Below are 18219 nucleotides of genomic sequence, written 5' to 3'. Positions count from 1 at the left end.
TTACTTTCTATTGTGGCCAGACTTGTTATATTTAAGTATAATGACCCAACTTAAAAAAAAAAAAGAGAGAGAGAAATCAAACAACAAAAGACTTATTATTTTCAAGACCTTTAGAGCCAATTCAGAGTGCCACAGGCGCTCACACAGTACATCCCAGAAGTTACCCTTTCTCTGTGTAACACATGGAGTGGATTCCAGCTATAATTTCTACAACATTGCCGCAAACATCATCCCCCTCACCGTACGTATTCTGATGCTCCTCTCAATCAAGCGGCTGAACCACCACAAACAGAAATAAAGGCATGCAAGGAACTTCTCAGGAAAGGACAAAAACCCTCACGTTTTTTGCACGGTAATTAATTATACATGTTAATTCACAAAACCTACTGCAATTTACCAGTGATGCTGAATGAATTAATGAATGTTTATTCATCTCATACTGAGGATCATTTTCATTCTAAGTGTGTACTGTAAATTCCCCCTGCTAATGGTCACAGACACAGAAGAGCAGTCCCCTGAATTCAGCTCTCTTCAGCTGGGGTGACTGAAAGTTTCTGAAGTGTTTGCAGTTTACAGAGATACACTGAAACATCACGGGAAAAACACCGGGGAAAGAGGAACAACCTCCTGAGAGACATACAGATGCTCTGAGATCTGAGCTGCAACCAACTTTGCCTGACAAATCTTTACTTCCTTGTCATTTGCTATTCAAGTTTAAAAAGGAATAGTGGGAGATGGATAATAGTAACAGAAGTGAAGTGGGACATGCAGATGTGACATGCTGGACCCCAAGCGACTGCAGAGATGTGATCCAAGAACTGTGTTAACTGAGAATCCAAGAAAAGAACCTGCCATAAACATCTAAAAAACAATGATCTGTGCATCGTGCATACACACACACACATCAACTCTGCAGGTATTTGTGTGACTGAGGATCTCTGTGCAAGAAAGTGTGTCCTCGTGGCTGTTCCCTGACAAACAGACATGTATTACATGGACAGCGTCTGGGTCTGTGTATGTGCGTGTAACTATAGTCAAACACACACAATGTAAACAAATGGTAATGATTAACAAAGATACTGGTCTGTATCCCCAATTCCAACTGCAGAGGGAAAATTGTTTAAAAAAAATTTTTCAAAAAAATTGCATGTCCTGAGGTTCATTTTTATTGCTTCCCATTTCTACTGTTTGCTATTATCCGCATGGCAAAAGGAGAGCAGCGTATTGATTATTTAACTAGAATGTTTACAAGAATAAAGCTGGGATCTCTGAAAATGAAACATATGCCTGGGGCAAAAAAAAAACAAAAAAACAAAAAAAACAAGAGAGTAGAGAAGCTCATTCTAAGGATGATGCTTGCCCCAAATGATTTTTTTATATATAAAATTTATATAAGTATCTATATTTATAATGTAGAGAGACTTCAGCTAAAAAAAAAAGTCCCCCAGCAGGAAAATGAAAGGACTTCATTCTGCTTCAGAGAGTTTACAAGCATTGTGTTCATCACAAAGTTCAAAGAATAATCGAAACTGCTTGCTTATAAATTTCTACGTATAATCTTAGTGAAGCACATGAAATACTTGAATCTATCGATTGTATGAAAAAGACAAATACATGATCATGTTGCCAGATCAAATTTGACATCAGAAACAGTAACAGTTTCCTCAGGTAGTTGAACTAAGTTAATACAGTGCACATGAACAAAACCAATTTTGTTCTATTATTGTAATGATAACAAACCAAAGGAAAACGCCAAGTATTCCAAGTAAGTCTGGAAAATTAATTGCATTAAAGACAACCTTGGAGTAGAGCAACCAAGCCAATTTGACTTTCTACTAAGGAAGTGTTCTAGTTTCAGAACAAGGATTGAAAAGTGTTAAAACAGGTCTTTTCTGCATTTCCAAATTTTAATTTTCTCTGATCTTTTAATTCAAGTGTTCTTTCCTGTCCTTCCTTTCCATGAGTGTTCCTCAGCCCACTTAAAATGTTTTTATCTTGCCTTCTTTTCTGTGCCTTTACTATCAAATTCAGTAGGTTTGAACGATGAACAGCTTGACTTAGCATATTTTTAACCAGCTGGTCTAGCACCTAGCTTGTATTGCATAGTCAGATACAACCAAATGTTTATACAGGAGGTAGCTTTCACGAAGATGAGAAAAACCTCAGTAACGCGCATCCTGGCATTCTTTCATTTACTGCTTAGAAATGAAAGTTTGGGTTGTTTACTGCAGCCGCACAAGGGGCTATTAATAACCTTTAAAAAAGAAGCCGGAGGGGAGGGATGCGGGACCATCAATGGACGTATGCACAAGCGCCTGAGAAAACACTTCCAAACCTCTTAGGAGAGCCAAATCATATGAAATAAGGACTAAACTCTCGGAGGTCACAAGCCGTCACCAGTGACAGCAAAAACTTAATTCCAAGCAGGGAAGGCTCCTGCTTCGGGCAGGGGGAGACGGGCACATCTACGTCATACCCGCAGCCCGCTCGTCATACCCAGACCCCGCTCTTGACACTCCGCGAGAGAGGCGACGGCTAAAACTTGGGAGGCAAGAGTTTCACTTTTTTCCTTTCTTTTTCTGTTTGCTTTTTTCCCTCTCTCCTCAGGCAGAAAGATGTTCTCCTGACGGAAGGCTGGGATGTTAACTTGCCTAAAAATAATAGCTCCTGCTAGATCAACAAAAGGTCATGTGCTCGGAGAGCGCCTTCCCAAGTTTGACGGGAGCCTGAGGTTGGAAGTTGAACCCCCCGCCTGGCCGCCACCGGGCATCCTCTGACCGCTTCCCGGGGAGTCCCCGGGCAGGAGCGGGGAGGCTCTGCCCAGGAAGGTGGCTCGGCGGGCCGGTGGGGTAGGGGAGAGTGTGCAGAAGGAGGGCACGGCAGCCTCTGCGGCCGCGGAACAAAGCTGCGCGCCGCGGGCGCACAGCCCGGGGGCCAGGGGCTTGGCGGCGCCCGCCACCCCGGTCACTGACACGGCGCTGGAGAAGCCGAGGTACCGCGGGGGGAGCATCTCCCCGGCCTCCTGCCGCCGAGCGCCGGAGTTGCGCGCCCGTCCCCGCGTGTCCGTGTGCCCGCTGCCCATCCGTGCACACGCGCGCGAACAGACGTGCTCGGATAGATTAAAAAATAAATAAATAAAAATAATACTACACCAACAAACAAACCACGAAACAGAACAAAAAAAAAAAAAAAAAGGGAAGAGACACCCCCACACACATACACACACCCCCGCCCCAACAACTCGACTCACCTTTCAAACTCCTGAGGTAAATCAGGGTCAGTTAGCATGCTGGAAAAGCACAATTTCCCTTTGTCACAGCAGCCACCTATGGTCGCCTCCAACTGAACCTGTCAAGTGAGTCCAAACCTTCTAAACCGATTGATTTTCTCTCTCTCTCGCTCGCTCGCTCGCTCACTCGCTCACTCCCTCTCCCTCCCTCCCTCCCGGCTCGCTCGCTCTGAGCGAGGACTCCTTGACCAGTCTCTTAAAGGGGCAGCGCGCTCGCAGCAGGATGATCGCGCAGCTCCCCCCGCCGCGCTGCGCGACCTCCGGGGGCCTGTCCTTTCCTTTTAATTCTGCTCGCCCGCCGCCGCCAAACGGGAAAAGTCAACTCCTTCAATGTCCTAAAAAAACGTGGAGGGGGAGAGGGAGGGGCCGGGGGGGGGGGGAGGAGGAGGGGGAAAAAACAAAAAGCAGTCTGACAATCCACCTAAACCGGCAAACCAGGAGCAAATCCCCTGCGCTGAGGAAGATCAGTGGAGACAGAAGATAAAACAAGAGCAGATTGATTAAATTGAAACAGTTATCAACTCTCGGAGTTGAAATAGGGGAGAAGATATAAGACACATAAAAATGTTACCAAAGGCATTTGTGCTCCGAAAAATTTTCATTCCTTTCCCCCCACCCTTCCCGGTCTCTCGCTTTCTCTCTCCCTCCTTCTCTCTCTCTTTGGGTAGGGGAAAAAAAAAAAACAACCCACCAAAAAAAAAAAAAAACAAAAAAAAAAAAAACCAAAAAAAAAAACCCCACCACACACCCCGCACAACAATCAGGCATTGTTCTGAGGGAAGAAAAGCAACTTTGACAGATTGAAATATAGCAGAGGCCCCTTCAAGGAAACCTGTAAACAACTTGTCACTCACTCTGTCGGTCTCACTGTTAGCTCTTGCTTTCCACAAAGTGCTGCGAACCGTCCTGGCAACAAACCCAAAGTTTCCTCAGCTCCAAACTCCATCAAACAGCCCTGTTGTGTGCAAGGGAAAAGGTAGCCACATGCCAAAGCAGCGGGCGCGCACACGAACGCACACACACGGATGTTCAAACAACAACAAAAATAAACTTTCCGTTCGTCTGTTAGAGCTTTTCTCGTTTTCTACTTAATCACACCCCCCCTTTTTTTTCCCCCACTCTCCGGGCGAGCAATAGAAGTCCCTCGGTCGTGGCTCCCTCTCATTTCCCCTGCCCAGACAACCCCTGATAACAAGGTGGACGACGCGCGGCTGTAGAGCCTCGGCTGGCTGGCGGAGCGCAGCCTCCGCCGCACTTCCAATTATCCAGATAAAAATCTGGCAAGCGAGGAAGGCAAGCAGGTAACGGGCCTTGGACACGCGGGGACAGAGGCGCCGGCAGCCCCCGCATCCCGCTTCGGGGATACCCGCATCCCGCTCCGCTCCGGCGGGAAGGGCTGCTCCCGAGCCCGCCCCGGCGGGGAGAGGGGGCAGTGCCCGGGAGCACGCCGCGGGGAAATTCCCGTCCGAGCCGCGGGGATTAGCCGGGGGCTACTCTGGAAGCGGAGCGCACAATGCCTCAATAGTCTGCGCGGCCCGTGTCCGGCCTGGCACTGAACTCGCAGTAAGGGGAGGGAGGGGAAAGAAAAAAAGAGAAAAAAATTGGGCTCCCTGTTCTTTCACATACACGTGCATACACACCCACACAGAACCACGTATCTATACTCCATTCTTTCCAATTGCCCTGCCCTAATTATTCTCTCTCTCTCTCTCCCCCCCCGTTGCCCCCCCCCCCCCTTAATCTGCAGCTGGACAACATTAAGGGCCTTTAAAACCCACGTGGTTTTGACCCCACAACAGTTTGATTAGGTCCTTTGCCCCCCCTCTCATCCCTGCCTCCCAGTGGCACGGACATAGCAAGTTTACTTTTTGAAATATATACTCATATTTTCACAGAGCATCCATAAAACTTTCAACATTTTCATGCCCACTGGCTTAAGAAAAACGCCAAATAGAAAATCTTGTTATTTTTAATATCCAACAGCTACACTATTTAATTTGCTGCTTTTCACTCTCAGTGCATGTGCTAGAAACCAGCAGGCTCACGCAGAGGCCAGTCAGTCCAGTGTTGGTATAAAGGCATTATCAGCTGGAAGTCTGGGCTTATCACTTTAATCACGAGGAGCAAACCCACTCGCAACTTCTGCGCATCATCACTGAGGAGCACCCGACCCAACCACGGAACAAAACACTGCAGCCAAGTTTGCGAAGGTGCCGTCGTTGTTATGGTTTGTAAAGGAGGATCTGCAAAGGCAGCCTCCAGCCTGCCTTCCACCACCACGGCGCTCCGAGCTGAGCCGCACACAAATCTGTCAACTTCTGGCATGAGGGAGATCTAATGGCTCCTCACTGTGGGGCAGGGTAAACCAACTTCCTTTGGTAGCCCCCAGCAAATCATATTTTCCACAGAGGTCCATTCATGGGAGCCTGACAAACCTAGTTAATATGTACAAGGATTTTTCATTTGTTATTTAGTAGCTATCCATTTTAGGACAGCCGTGAATTAGACTTTGAAAAGCCAGCTGATGATTAAAAAGAACAATTCCAAATACTTTTTCTTTCATCTGAGGGTCTCAAACCATGTTAAGTCTCACATTACTCCTCTGCAGGTAATAAATATAATTAGGGCCGATTCCAAAACTTTATTTGTATTGAAAAGTATCTCACTCTGCAGGGGCTCCATTCAAATCAGCAAATCTCTGTGTGGAGTAGGAGGCTACTTAGTAAGAGAATTTGTCCTCAAATAAGGAAACTGAGATGCAGGCAGGCTTAGTAGCTTGTCCAAGCTGACACAGTTAGTCAACTCCAGCAAAAGGATGAGAAACAAAGATCCCACGTGCCTTGCAGTCAACAACAGCCCTTATGCTGCTGAAACATATATATATATATATTTGACCTTTTTTTCCCCACAGAGGCATGATTTTTTTACATTTACTGTTTTGTTTAAAACATGCTTCATTTCTGTATTCACATTCTGTAGGGCCCCTTTTCTTGGTGTTTCATTTTCCTCTTGATTCACCACTGCCCATCCATAAATGCTGTTCCTTCTGTCCCAGCTCTTGCTTTGCTTTCCCTATTTCCTCACGCTTGGCCTAGGAAGAAGTTTACAGAGTGAAGCTACACAGAAGCCACATCTGGAAGAAAATTAAGACACCTTTTATTAAAAGAAGTCTAAATCTCAACCATTTGGGTAGAACAGGAATACTATATTTTGACTGCATGTTAGCTCCATTCAGCTCTAACCTTTATCCAACTCAGCTCCACTCCACAACTGCCCTTCTTCTACCATGTCCTTCCTTTGTCTGTTCATATGTATTTACCCCTTCCAATATCATTTCCTGTTTGAGCTTTTTCAGGACAATGATCACATACCCCCCCCACCACCACCACCCCAGCTGGTATTAGGCCTAGCACACTGGGGCTCCTGGTTTGCTGGCTCTCAGCTAATATGATTATAAACCAGAGCAACCACCATCAACGTCAGGAATTACAGAAGAAGACATGGGCTAGACTAGGAAGAAGGAGAAAGAATCATATTAAAAGGAGGGAAAAACGAAAAATAAAATGTGGGACAAAAAACTAAGATAACTGAGCAAAAAGGGAGAGCTGAGAAGGGGAGAAGAAATGGAAGAAAGGAAGAAAATAGAGATCTCTCCCCTGAATGATTCTGACATGAACTCTTCTTTTACTTAACCTAGTTTACAATTACTCTTACACCAATAAATTTTGTGCTCAAGTACCTTCTTCCCCACTACCTTCATTTTATGTTTTCTACAACTACTGAGCTTCCTCTCCCAGATGACTGGGTCCCCCCAGTCATAGAGTGGTGTCCAAAGAGGAGGAAAAAAAACCTTACTGTTGCTGTCGTAGTAATATTGTATTACGGTATCCTTGTACTATACTGGATTATAAGGATTATATATATATTATTGGAATATAGACAATTAAGTATAGACTTTCTGATAAAATTATGGTCTTGTAGTAAGTTCAACTGCAATTGCAAGATGGAGAAAAAGCAAGTTAAGTGGTTTGAGGAAATCTTGAAACCTTTCTAAAAATCATTTCATATTAACTTTTAGACTTGCTTTTTAGAAATTGCCAGGACATGTCACAAAGGCTGCTAGCATATCAGAAAGTGGAAAAACTGAGAAATTTGGATAAATAACCACTAATAAAGAAGAAAATGTACATAAGATGCAACTGTCCAGTTTTTAACATAAGAAATTTTATCTTGTTCTGAAACTTTTGACTAGTAATAGGAAGCTCTGGCGCCCCTTTTTACTGAGTGGGTCATAGTTGCAAACTCCAGCATCCACATTCAATGCTGTCGATTCTTTCTTCTCAAACTGAGAATTCAGATACAAGTTCAAATATCTTTAACTGATGAGAAAGATGAAAACCCCCTTACTACTCCCCCAGCATTTCAGTGAATCTGCATTTCTCGTTTTGCTTCCTTTAAGGGGTGCCCAAAACAATGAAGTCCCAGTAAAAGAGGACAATCTGGGTTAACCTAAACAAAAAAAGCTCTTTTCATTTGGATGAGGGGACAGAACTGAAATCATAAACTCCTATAAGAATTTTTGTGCTTAACTGATTTTTTTTTTTTTTGCTATTGTGGTTCTCCAGTTCAAGAGGTGAACCAAAAAATCAATTATCCACCCAGCTCAAGTTAGAAATAACATAACTCTGGCATATTGCACAGGCAGAATCCTCAAGTCGTTACACAAGCATATTGGCAGAAGGAAAACCTTAAATGAAAAATTAGGTTTTTTTTTTTTAATCCTTAAATGATAGCACTTCAGTCTAGTGCCTTTGGCAGATACTGCAGCACCGTAAGCAAAGGAAGTTCTGGGGGGGGGAAAAAAAGAGCTTTTTGGGTTTTGTTGTTTCCACTGTAGGTTTTAATAATAGAGACCTACAAAGTCCAAGGCAATGTAAGATGTTCCACAGAATGATTTACTGGAAAATTCTCACAGAAAATATGCAAAACTCTGAAGATCCTAAACGGATTTTCTTTTTTAGACACACACTCAAAACAACTGCAGCATTAAGAATGAATCTGTAAGACTTCTAAGAAAGGGTGTTTTGGAACACACTATGGGAGAGTGGAGGGAGAACAGAGCAGGGTTGATGCATTTTTTATGAAAAATATCTTGCAAATAATGAGTGCTTACTTCAGAGCATGGAAATGTTTAGCTACAATGCAGTTTGGATCATATGCTCAGGAACAGATTTTTCCTTCCAGTGTGCATGCCTAGCTGCCATTTCCATTAATGGGAATTAAGTACATGTGTCAAGGGGAGAAGTTAACTCTTAGAAATATAACTAATCTATGCCTTTTTTAAAGAATGTAAATGCCACATCAGGCATGTTCAGTGTTGGCAAAACTGAATGCTGAATATAGTATAGCAAAATCTGAGAAGGAGAAGGCGGTCTGGAGGACTGAAATTTCTGTGCTATTTAGAGTTTTTCAATTTACTGCATTTCTTCAAGGAAAAGTAAAACCATCTCATTTGTAAGTGGGAAGCCCTCATTTATCAGTTATTCACTTGCACTTTCAGCAGGGCCCTGCCATCTGCAACCCTCCCTGTAAAAAAAGGACTGATGCTACCCTTAAAAAAAAATCTGAACCTCCATCTAAATTCAAACTTCTCTGAATATTACAATAAAGTCCCTATTTATTTTTTTAAAGGAGGTTGAAATTCCCTCTTTTATCCTGTCCCCTCTGAATCAGCCAGGGTAAAGGAATCTCAGCATTAATATATTTTCGAACTATAATATAAGTAGGGATTTTTAGAAATTAAAATAGTACATGTAAACACATATAAAATTAAATTACATATCTCTTTTAGCAATAAGTAAATTTAATTGTAAAACCGAGAAATATTAATGAGATGGCACAATCCTGATTTTGTGTCATGTGTTGGTCTCTCACTCTCCCAGCCCCCTCTATTTTGGGGGTTATTATTGTTTTATTATTTCAGTATACTTTCAGTTACATACAGGGTCTCTTTACTGTTTGTCCTAGTATCCTTTGTCTGCGCAGAGGGAAAAAAAAAATTAAACAAAACCAGGACCATTTAAAAAAAAATAGTCATAAAAATAGAGAACATACCCATGGATAGGAACTGTGCTTGAAATTTTTTAAGAAGCTAACTGGATTTCAAATTTACAGTTCCTTGTAAAGGTTCTGAACATAAAATGTTACTAAAATAGGAACCTGTTGCTCCGAGTCTTTTTTTTTTCTCCAGTGTTCTTTTTTCAGTGTCGTTATCTAGTGTGGAACATCCCATCCCAACTGAAGCCCACAGCCTCACATTGTCCCTGCTCTGCCTCCTACCTGGTCACAGGGATGATTCCTTTGACAGGTCTGTTTACTATCAGTGCCCATCCAACCTTCAGCCTCTCCAATGACAATGCCAGCAAGAATATTCTGCCTCAGTGTCATTCCAATGACTGCTGTGAACATGTAAATGCATGCAACAGTGATCCCAACCCATTTCATACAGAGAACTGACTCCCAGCAAAGGGAAATTACTCACTTTTTCCCTGGTGCTTGTGCAGAGGAGGGGTTGGTAGAAATCAAGACTTAACAGACAACTTAAGTTGCCTATAGTTAGACATAAGCTTCTGAGCCCAAGTATCCTAAAACCACAACTTTGATCTATTTGTAATGGCAGATAATAATTGTCGAGCGTGATTCCAAGTGCACTAAAATAGAGATCTTCCTACTTGACCCATTGGGCCTTTCTTCATGGCTCTCACAATTCTTATCCCACCCCATTCTCATCACTCCCACAATAACAATTCTGTCTCTTTTTTTTGACTGATTCTGTGAACAAGGTTAGTCATCACATTTTGTCTCTGTATTTCTAATCTGACTGCTTTTTCCACTCTAGTCTGCTCTAACTTGTACACCAAGGACACTGGGTTTAAAACGAACAGATTTGCTTCCATTGATCATCAAGCAACATGCAATTAGAAGTGCAAGGGTGTTTTGGAATAGTTCACATCACTCAGTCCTGTGTGTTTTGTGAAGGCATTCCAGCCTTCCTCTTGTGGTCATGAGGTTTGCTCTGGTGTTTGCCATCCAAATTCTCCACACCCACACATACATTGACTGTCTGATTTCCTTACTAGAAGTGGTTTTCTTGTAGTGCCATTACAGTAATTTGTGACACTTTTAGCACAGAACTACAGCCACCCTGAGCTAACCAGATTGAACTCTTTGCAGGTGTGCATGACTCAGAGTTTAATTCATGGTTGCCCTCCATTTTATTTGCTTCATTGGATTACAAAAAGTGGCAATATAAAATTCTTTCAAATAATATTACCATTTGCTATTCACTTTTTACTGGAGGAGCAGTGAAGAATTAGGTCTTTTGTAAGAAATATCCTCTATCTGAACCAGTTTACAATTTTGACTGCAGTTGCAATTAGACAAAGAACACCAAAAGAGGTAAGATTCCTACATTCTGTAAACTCTTTATCTATTTTATTCCCTTTTAGTCTGTATAATCGTAAGGATTCGTGTAACTGCTATCTAGCAAGTATTTCAAAAATAGAAATACCAAAATGTCAAATTCAGAACAAATTTGGAAATGTATTCCTTTCTAGTGTGCCATGCATGAGGTCCCTACATTATGTATACAGTCTATGATAAAATTAATACAAATCAGTGTTTTTTAAATGTAGTGTATTGATATTTAACTTGTTATACATGCCACTGTGAAGATTAAGCTGTAAATTAGGTGATGATTCTAATAACATTAAATGCAAGGGAAGGAGATATAAAACACATTGCCATCTTACACCTTACACAGTGAACAGCAATCAATGAGTATGTAGAGTTACGTTTCATTTGTAAAGTTACAAAAGCATACATAACCCTTAATTTATTTTAATGGTGCTCTGATGCAGTTTTATAAGTGATTTTCCACTTCTGAGTAAAAGCAAAAATCTAAATGCCTACTTTCAGCACACAGACTTCTATTCAGCCACGATTACAGAGAAATAAATACATAAGTATGGTATAAAGCAGACCAATGGCTTGTTATTGCTATTTCTATGGAGGCTTAACTCTTGCTTCTCATCTCTCATTACATGGGACAGCTAGAGCCTAGAAACATTGCCAGGGTAGAATGCTAAAGGCCCCTGGGAATGCTTCTGTACCTTGTACAGGGAAAAACAGAGAAAATACTGCCACAGAGTTCTGAAGCATAAATAGGGGAAAATCAGAATATCTGGGGACACCCTTCAAAAACCCTAATGCAACCCAGGTACAGGGCTGACTACTTTCTAGTACCAATTAGCTTGTAAGACAGATCTTCAACAGTTGCCACTGAGGTATATTCAGAATATAAAAGAATCAGAAAGGAGATATATAAAAAAACCAAAAACACAGAAAAAAAAAACCCAAAAAACACTGGACTGAGACAAACAGACAAACATTCGTTAAGATAAAAATACTAAGAAGTTTCTCAGGAATGTTTATCAAAGAAAATTTATGTTATAAATTTTCCTCTGCCTGGAGAAGATCCAGAGCTGAGTGTCTCTTCTCTTGCCATGTAACATTGTACTGAATCCAGACTGCACATTTGGTCACCCACTTTTTGCTTTCAATAACATTTTCTGTTTCTAATGTGGCTTTTGTTTTGTTGTACAAAGTTTAATTTCTCTTTCTTTTTGATTCATTTTATTTTTGTCATTATTTCAGAGTTGTGTTAAAGTAATTAGTGACATGATGCCAAGGACTGAACCACACAAGCAACCTAAATATTTTGATTCAGTGAGAATGCAGTCCATAATTTACAAAGTGCCTGACCCCCATCCAATAAAATAAATAAAATAAAATAAATTAGACGACTTCTGTATGTTAACTGCCTGAGCTATACAGAGAACAACATCAAAATGCAGAAATAGTGAAATGTCACCACATCAGATATAAGATAGTCTTTTGACACTTTTTCAAGAAATGAAATCACATTTGTACTTACCTTTTTAACATTTGCCCCCACATGATCAGTCCTGTCAAGCATTTCTCCTGGTATTTGCATGTGGCTACTGCCCTTTCTTGAGAGCAATGTGGTTCAAAATCTGGGCAAGGATTTCACAAGTGAGAATGTCACAGGTGAAACTTGTTTTCTTAAGGAATTCTGAGCTAGCAATAGAATGGCAGCAAGTGTTTCCAGAAGTGCAAATTGGATAGAAAATAAAAGAAGAAGGAGACACCTACCTTTTTCTTCTTCAGGTTGTTTTTTTTTTTAACTGGCCTTGACTTTTTCATTTATTTTGAAACTTGCCATAAATTTTTCAGAAGGGTCCCAGTACCGTAGTCGAAGTTAAAACCTGCTGTATGCAGCCAGGACAGGCATTTGGCACAAAAGTAACCATACTGAGCTTTGTGCCTATAATCTCTAAAAAGATCACAGCTTTTAGGGTGATTTGTGGGCCATGATACATAGGGCCACAAAAACATGACATTGCCAGGATTTGTGTTTCATTGCATGAAAAAAATGTACATTGCTTAGTAAAAGCAATTTTTTCCTTACGTTAGTTTGAAAAATCACCACAGAATTTAAGTGAGGGCTCTGCCTCGGACACAAACTACAGCTTGCATCAAAGTAAGAGTCAGGTCTCCATTATATTATCTCCTAGATATTTCAAACAAGGTGGGCCCAGACTAGACAAGTGTTCTATAATGAGGGGGGAAATTTATTCCTGTCCCTCATCTCCTGCTGAATGCTTTAACTGCTTTATTACTTCATAAAAGTATATAAATCCAAATATACGTTACTTCTGAGCCAAAAGTAAATTACAAGTTACATAAAAGACTGTTTCCCTATTTTGTGTGTTTGCATTTGACTGACTCATTCTTATAATAACTGAAAAAATAAAAAGTAACTGATCTCGCTTTTATTTCATAAACTTCTATTCTCATTATTTATCTTTTCTCTAAAAAGACTCTTAGCTTTTTCCTCATACAGAAGTCAGTCTATTCAAGCATCTTGTGAAGGTCTTTTTCAAAAACTGCCATTGAAGGGAAAATAAATCTAATGATTTTATTTTATTATTTGTTGACAAGCTCAAACAATTATCTTTATACATAATTTTTTTCTCTACAAGAGCTATGCTGATGGATAGCTATTGTATCACAACACTCATCTATATGTCTCCTGATTTTATTTTTTAATACCATTTCAACCAATTTATCAAGTAAGGAAAGAAAAGTCATTAGACTAATTCTCAGCATCAATTCTACTGTTCAATTAAAGGGAAGCAGAAAAATGGCTTTCTCCAACCTTACAGGTTAGAAGCCAATATTAAAAGGAAAGAATACATATTAAGTTAGCAGCCCTATTTGAGCTCATCATAAATTTCCCGTTGCACATTTTGATATGTCCAACTTTACCCACTACTCTGTTGCTCTTCATTTGTTGAGTTTAGCATCTACTTTTCCTTCACTTTTTTCTTTGACAGCAGCCAATCTTTAATATTGCAAAAGAATGGCTACAGGTTAGGTTTCCCTCTTAAGCCTTATACAGTTGAATATGACTAGGAAATAATTCGGTTTTTCAGCAAATCTGTTATACTTTTTACCTATTATTCTGTGTTACAATACCAAGGAAAAAACCTTAACTAGTATTCTGTGTCACAGTACTGAGGGAAAAATTATTTACAAAGTTGACATGGATAGCCTTTTAGAAAACATCTGAACTTACTCCGTGTAACTTCAATACATCCCAAGACATTATGGTTGTTTTGGAAGAGGTTTTCCCACATTTCTAGCTAGCAGTAATCCTGATCTCCTCCAGTGTTAAGCCACACCTATTCCAATGCCACACTTCCTCTCCTAATATCGTACAATGAGCTGTGCAAATCAAGTTTTCCAACAACTTGGAGCCAAGTCCATACTCCAGACTAGGGAAGCCCTCAGGGGTTAATGAATTTTAACCATGCATTGATACCAAGGATATCTAGAAAATCAGAGCCTGTATTTGTCAATGTGGTATGAAATGGCATTAGCTCTCCAAGAACTGAGGGAACTATGGGTTCCTGCAACCAGGAATTGGACCAGAGATTGTACAAGATGTACATTTTTTACCATGTAAGAGTTTTGATAGTCTCTGCACATGGTTGGACTAGTCCGTGTAAGGAAAAATACTGGGTTTTTTTAGAAATGATCCAGTGACTTGCATTTACAAATCTGACTGCAGAGTTTTGTATGGCTACTGTGCATGGCTTGAGTATTTTCATAAGCATGACAGAAAGCATATAAAACCAGGATGGTAGAATTTCAGTATTAATCAAAACCTTACAGGTTTTTTTAAATTTAAATAAAGACATATTTCTTATAAACCTTACAAAATATATCATTGCACTAAAACTTCATCTGCAAACACAGTTTCATTATTGGTAAATACTCACAGTCTCTCTGCCACTCTCCCTGATGTCCATACAGGACCTGCAACCTATCCCTAAAACATAGGATAGTCAATGAAAAATTCCTACAACTGTGTTTTTAAAGGTTGTTACACACAAGATCTGTGTACCACAATGAATGCTCATATGTGAATATTCAGTTATTAATATAGCACAGGGAGTTTACTAAATGGGGAGGACTACAGTGAGCAAACCTCTGAGAAACAGTTTGTTGGACTACTCAGATTTTCAGGTTCATGAATACCAAGAACAGCAGGAGGGAAGCTCATCCCCACCTACATGGGCAGCACAAAGGCAGCAGACACATTACACACACTTAACCTGATCCCACATCACACGAACAGTGAATGCTGTGTACCTTTGCTCATTAGCCTGACTGCACATAGCCACTCTTTGCATAAACCAGGAGGGCCTGTTCAGGATTTTCAGATATTCAGCATCAGTCGCTGAAGTCAGGTGTTGCTGAGCTGTTTCCGGCTGTCCAAAAATCTCATAGATATCATAGATAGCACAAAGCAACAAGGCAGTAGATGATCTCTGAAAGCCATAGCATGTTGCTAATTCTTAACAGTTTGTGTGTCTAGAGAAGTTTCAGGCTTAGAACATTCTCTGAGTCGGCTCTAACACAGACCAGGAGCCCTTTGCAAGCCTCTCAGCATCATTCTAAACTTGAAGCTGGGATTGATCATTTCCATTCCCATACCAGTGAATATAAGCTTCCTCACACTTAGACTACAGACAATTCTTACTTGTGGTGATGTATTTTACGTAGTATTTGTGGTCATTTTCTGAAAAGTGTGACCCTACTCTTTGTACTTAGGCCTTTATTCACACATAACCATGTACGTATCATTGCTTTCTCCGTGAAGGAAGTATTCATAGAATGTGTTCATTTTGGGTACTGAGATATATTTCAAACATTAAAAAAAAAGAACCCCAAAAACCAAACAACCCAAGCCTAACAAAAATCAGGAAAAGGTTTTTAAAAGTGCCTTTATGAATATAAAGGATCTATAAAGCTGTCACTAGATGGGTCCATAGCAATGGATTAGACTTGGAGACATGTTACATACAGAACACTGATGATTAAAACAGATGCAATATAGACTAAGAGAGAAGGTGGAAATGGGAAAGTGAAATGGGAGGGATTCTTTCCTCCAGCTGCAGAGGCATCAGGCCTGGAAACCAAAGGGCTGAGGGGCTGTATTTTGCACTGGCTGCCCATCCTTTAGATAGCTTTTGTTAAGAAAAGTACGATTCAAATAACAGCAGAAGTTACTCATGTTCTCTGGTAAGCAGGTCCACGTGCTCACATGAAAGTTCTCCTTTCTGTAAGAGTAAGGTTAAAGATAAAGGAAGGTATTTTTTCAGACCCAAATCTCTGTACCTTCAAGCCAAAGGAGGAACATGAGGAACATTCCTTATTCATGCTAGAAAATATTTATTTGCGGCAATGAGTGGAAAGGAAAGTGTAATTTCTTAATTTACTTTCCTCTTGAACTGCCATAAGAGTAAAGTATGGGTTCCAGGTAGAAAACCCTTTATTTTTGGTCTGGTCACATTTATTCAGGTTTAGTCAGACTTCAGCTAAGAGGAAACTGCCTCAATGTGGCCACCATGACAGCAAGGAAGGAATAACAGGTATTTTCTCATTTCTGCTAAGCAGAAGCTCCTATCAGAATACAAAGATGATGAAAAACGTGGGTGGATTATTTGGTTCCAGCTGGCTCCACATCACACAGTTAGGAAATGCCACGATCTTTGACAGGTTCATATTAGCAAAAATCAAGCAAAAGATTATGGGAAAGCTTCCCATTCCATTATCAAATAATTTGGGGGAGGGAAAAGGATGGGAGACTACCAGTTTTTCTTTCTAAGCTCTCAGGAAATGTCTATTTTTATGACCCTTTTAATGTTGAAAGCATTGTCTGAAGTAAAGACTAATCTCAAAGGATGTGAAAGCAAACCTATTGTTAGACTGCTCAGAAAATGTAAAGCAGGAAGAAAGGAACCATTTTCATCTGGTGGAGCTGCTGCCCAGCAGGTCTAAGTGACTGGAGACAGGTGCCAGGGCCTGGAGCCCACCCCCAGTACTCCTTCCACCCTGCCCGTGGCTCAGGACCCCATTTCAGCCGCAGGGCCATCAGCCCTTGTCCCAGGGATGCTGCAGCATGGCCAGTCTCCAGCTCCCCACAGCCCTGCCAGACCTGCCCAGCCATGGCCCCACATCCTGGCCCTGTGGATGTACCCCATGCCTGGAGCTGGAGCTGCCCTGCTCCTGCTCAGCCAGCCTGGGGGGAGCCCCATAGCCCCAGGCCCTACTGACAATAAGCCCTACTTCATCACCCACCCATAACACAACCTACCCAACAGCTTCCAATACCTACAGCAAATAAAAATCAACATCACAAGCATCTTCCTTAGGGAGATGAGAGTGGGAACATGGCACCATATGTGAACACACTACCAGTTACACACATAAGATGTCTGTACACTGTATTAGGTGTCTTAGACATTATACAGTCTGATCTGTGGAAGGAAGCCTATTAAAGAGCACGGGGACAGTATTTAAATGCTACACCCACTGGTGTTTGAATTCACTGCTGCCAAGAGACTGCTCCTTGTCTTTGGACCACACAATTCAAGCCTATCCTGTTCCTTTGGACCTTAATAGGCTGTTGATTTCAGGAGAAGAAGAGGGCTCACCTTGTTCCTCTGAATGCTGCCAGAGGAGGAAGGAGGGAGGGCAGTGCCTATGGCTCTCTGTGCCCCACACACCAAACAGGTCCGTGACTCTGATGTTCAGTGAGGACACCCAGGGAATGGAGAAGACGGGGCCAGTCCTCCTGTGCCTGATGGCTACAAGCTCATGCCTTGCTGTTCCCAAAGATTTGTTCCAACCACCAGGTACTAAAGCTGCAACTACTGACCAAAAGTCTGTTTAGAAACTGGTACAAAGTGCAAAAAACTTGCTTTGCTGGGAAATTTAAGTAGCACAATGACAATCCACTAGCACTAGAAATAAAATATACAACTGAGAAGATGGCCCTTCACCTTCCACACCCTCTTCCATGGCCTCTTCCTTCATTTTACATGAAAATGGCCAGGGATGAAGCACTAAAATAGTTTCATTACCTAATTCATTAAGCTAGAAGAAAAATATCTTTCTGCAGCCAAATTACTCTTTCATTCTTTCTGGCCAGTTCAAACAATTTCATTAATAACATTACAGATCTCAGCTAGCCCCAGCCTCCCCTTTGTTCTGGTGGTTAGAACACTCTCCTCAAAAGTGGGAAACACAATCATATCCCCCTGTGGCAAGAGGAGAGACTACCCCCCACCCCCGCCGGCGCGGCCGGAGGAGCACTTCGGGTGGGGATCTGGAGAGATCACTGAGGAAGATAAGTGCTACACTGTTCATTTCCACCAAGAAAGCAGAAACTGAGTGCACTTTATTTTAAGTTAAGGATCTCTCACAATTGGGAAGTT

At 41.3% G+C, this 18219-nt stretch overlaps 1 protein-coding gene across 18 annotated transcripts in view; it reads right to left on the bottom strand.

Moving 5' to 3' along the window:
- The window catches only part of SOX5 (SRY-box transcription factor 5), a 609758-nt gene that overhangs the window by 278606 nt on the left and 312933 nt on the right, over window positions 1-18219 (bottom strand). For 3 of the 18 annotated variants that reach the window (XM_042050102.1, XM_042050091.1, XM_042050106.1), the window contains exon 1: window positions 3251-3415. The exons of 9 other annotated variants lie outside the window; for them this stretch is intronic. Coding sequence is in view for 8 of the 9 variants with exons in the window: in XM_042050091.1 (XP_041906025.1) it covers window positions 3251-3288 (38 nt within the window). In the remaining variant the exon portion in view is untranslated. Of the gene's footprint in view, window positions 1-3250; window positions 3416-18219 lie in introns of those variants that run through there. 6 more of the 18 variants (XM_042050089.1, XM_042050090.1, XM_042050107.1 and 3 more) reach the window with 2 other exon arrangements.

The sequence above is a fragment of the Corvus kubaryi genome, unplaced genomic scaffold (genome assembly GCF_017639235.1).
Source record: "Corvus kubaryi isolate FWS band 111438036 unplaced genomic scaffold, C.kubaryi_AGA036_p1.0 72, whole genome shotgun sequence".
Classification (NCBI taxonomy): domain Eukaryota; kingdom Metazoa; phylum Chordata; class Aves; order Passeriformes; family Corvidae; genus Corvus; species Corvus kubaryi.
Note: the sequence above shows the minus strand (reverse complement) of the source record. Positions and strands in the feature narration are given on the sequence as shown.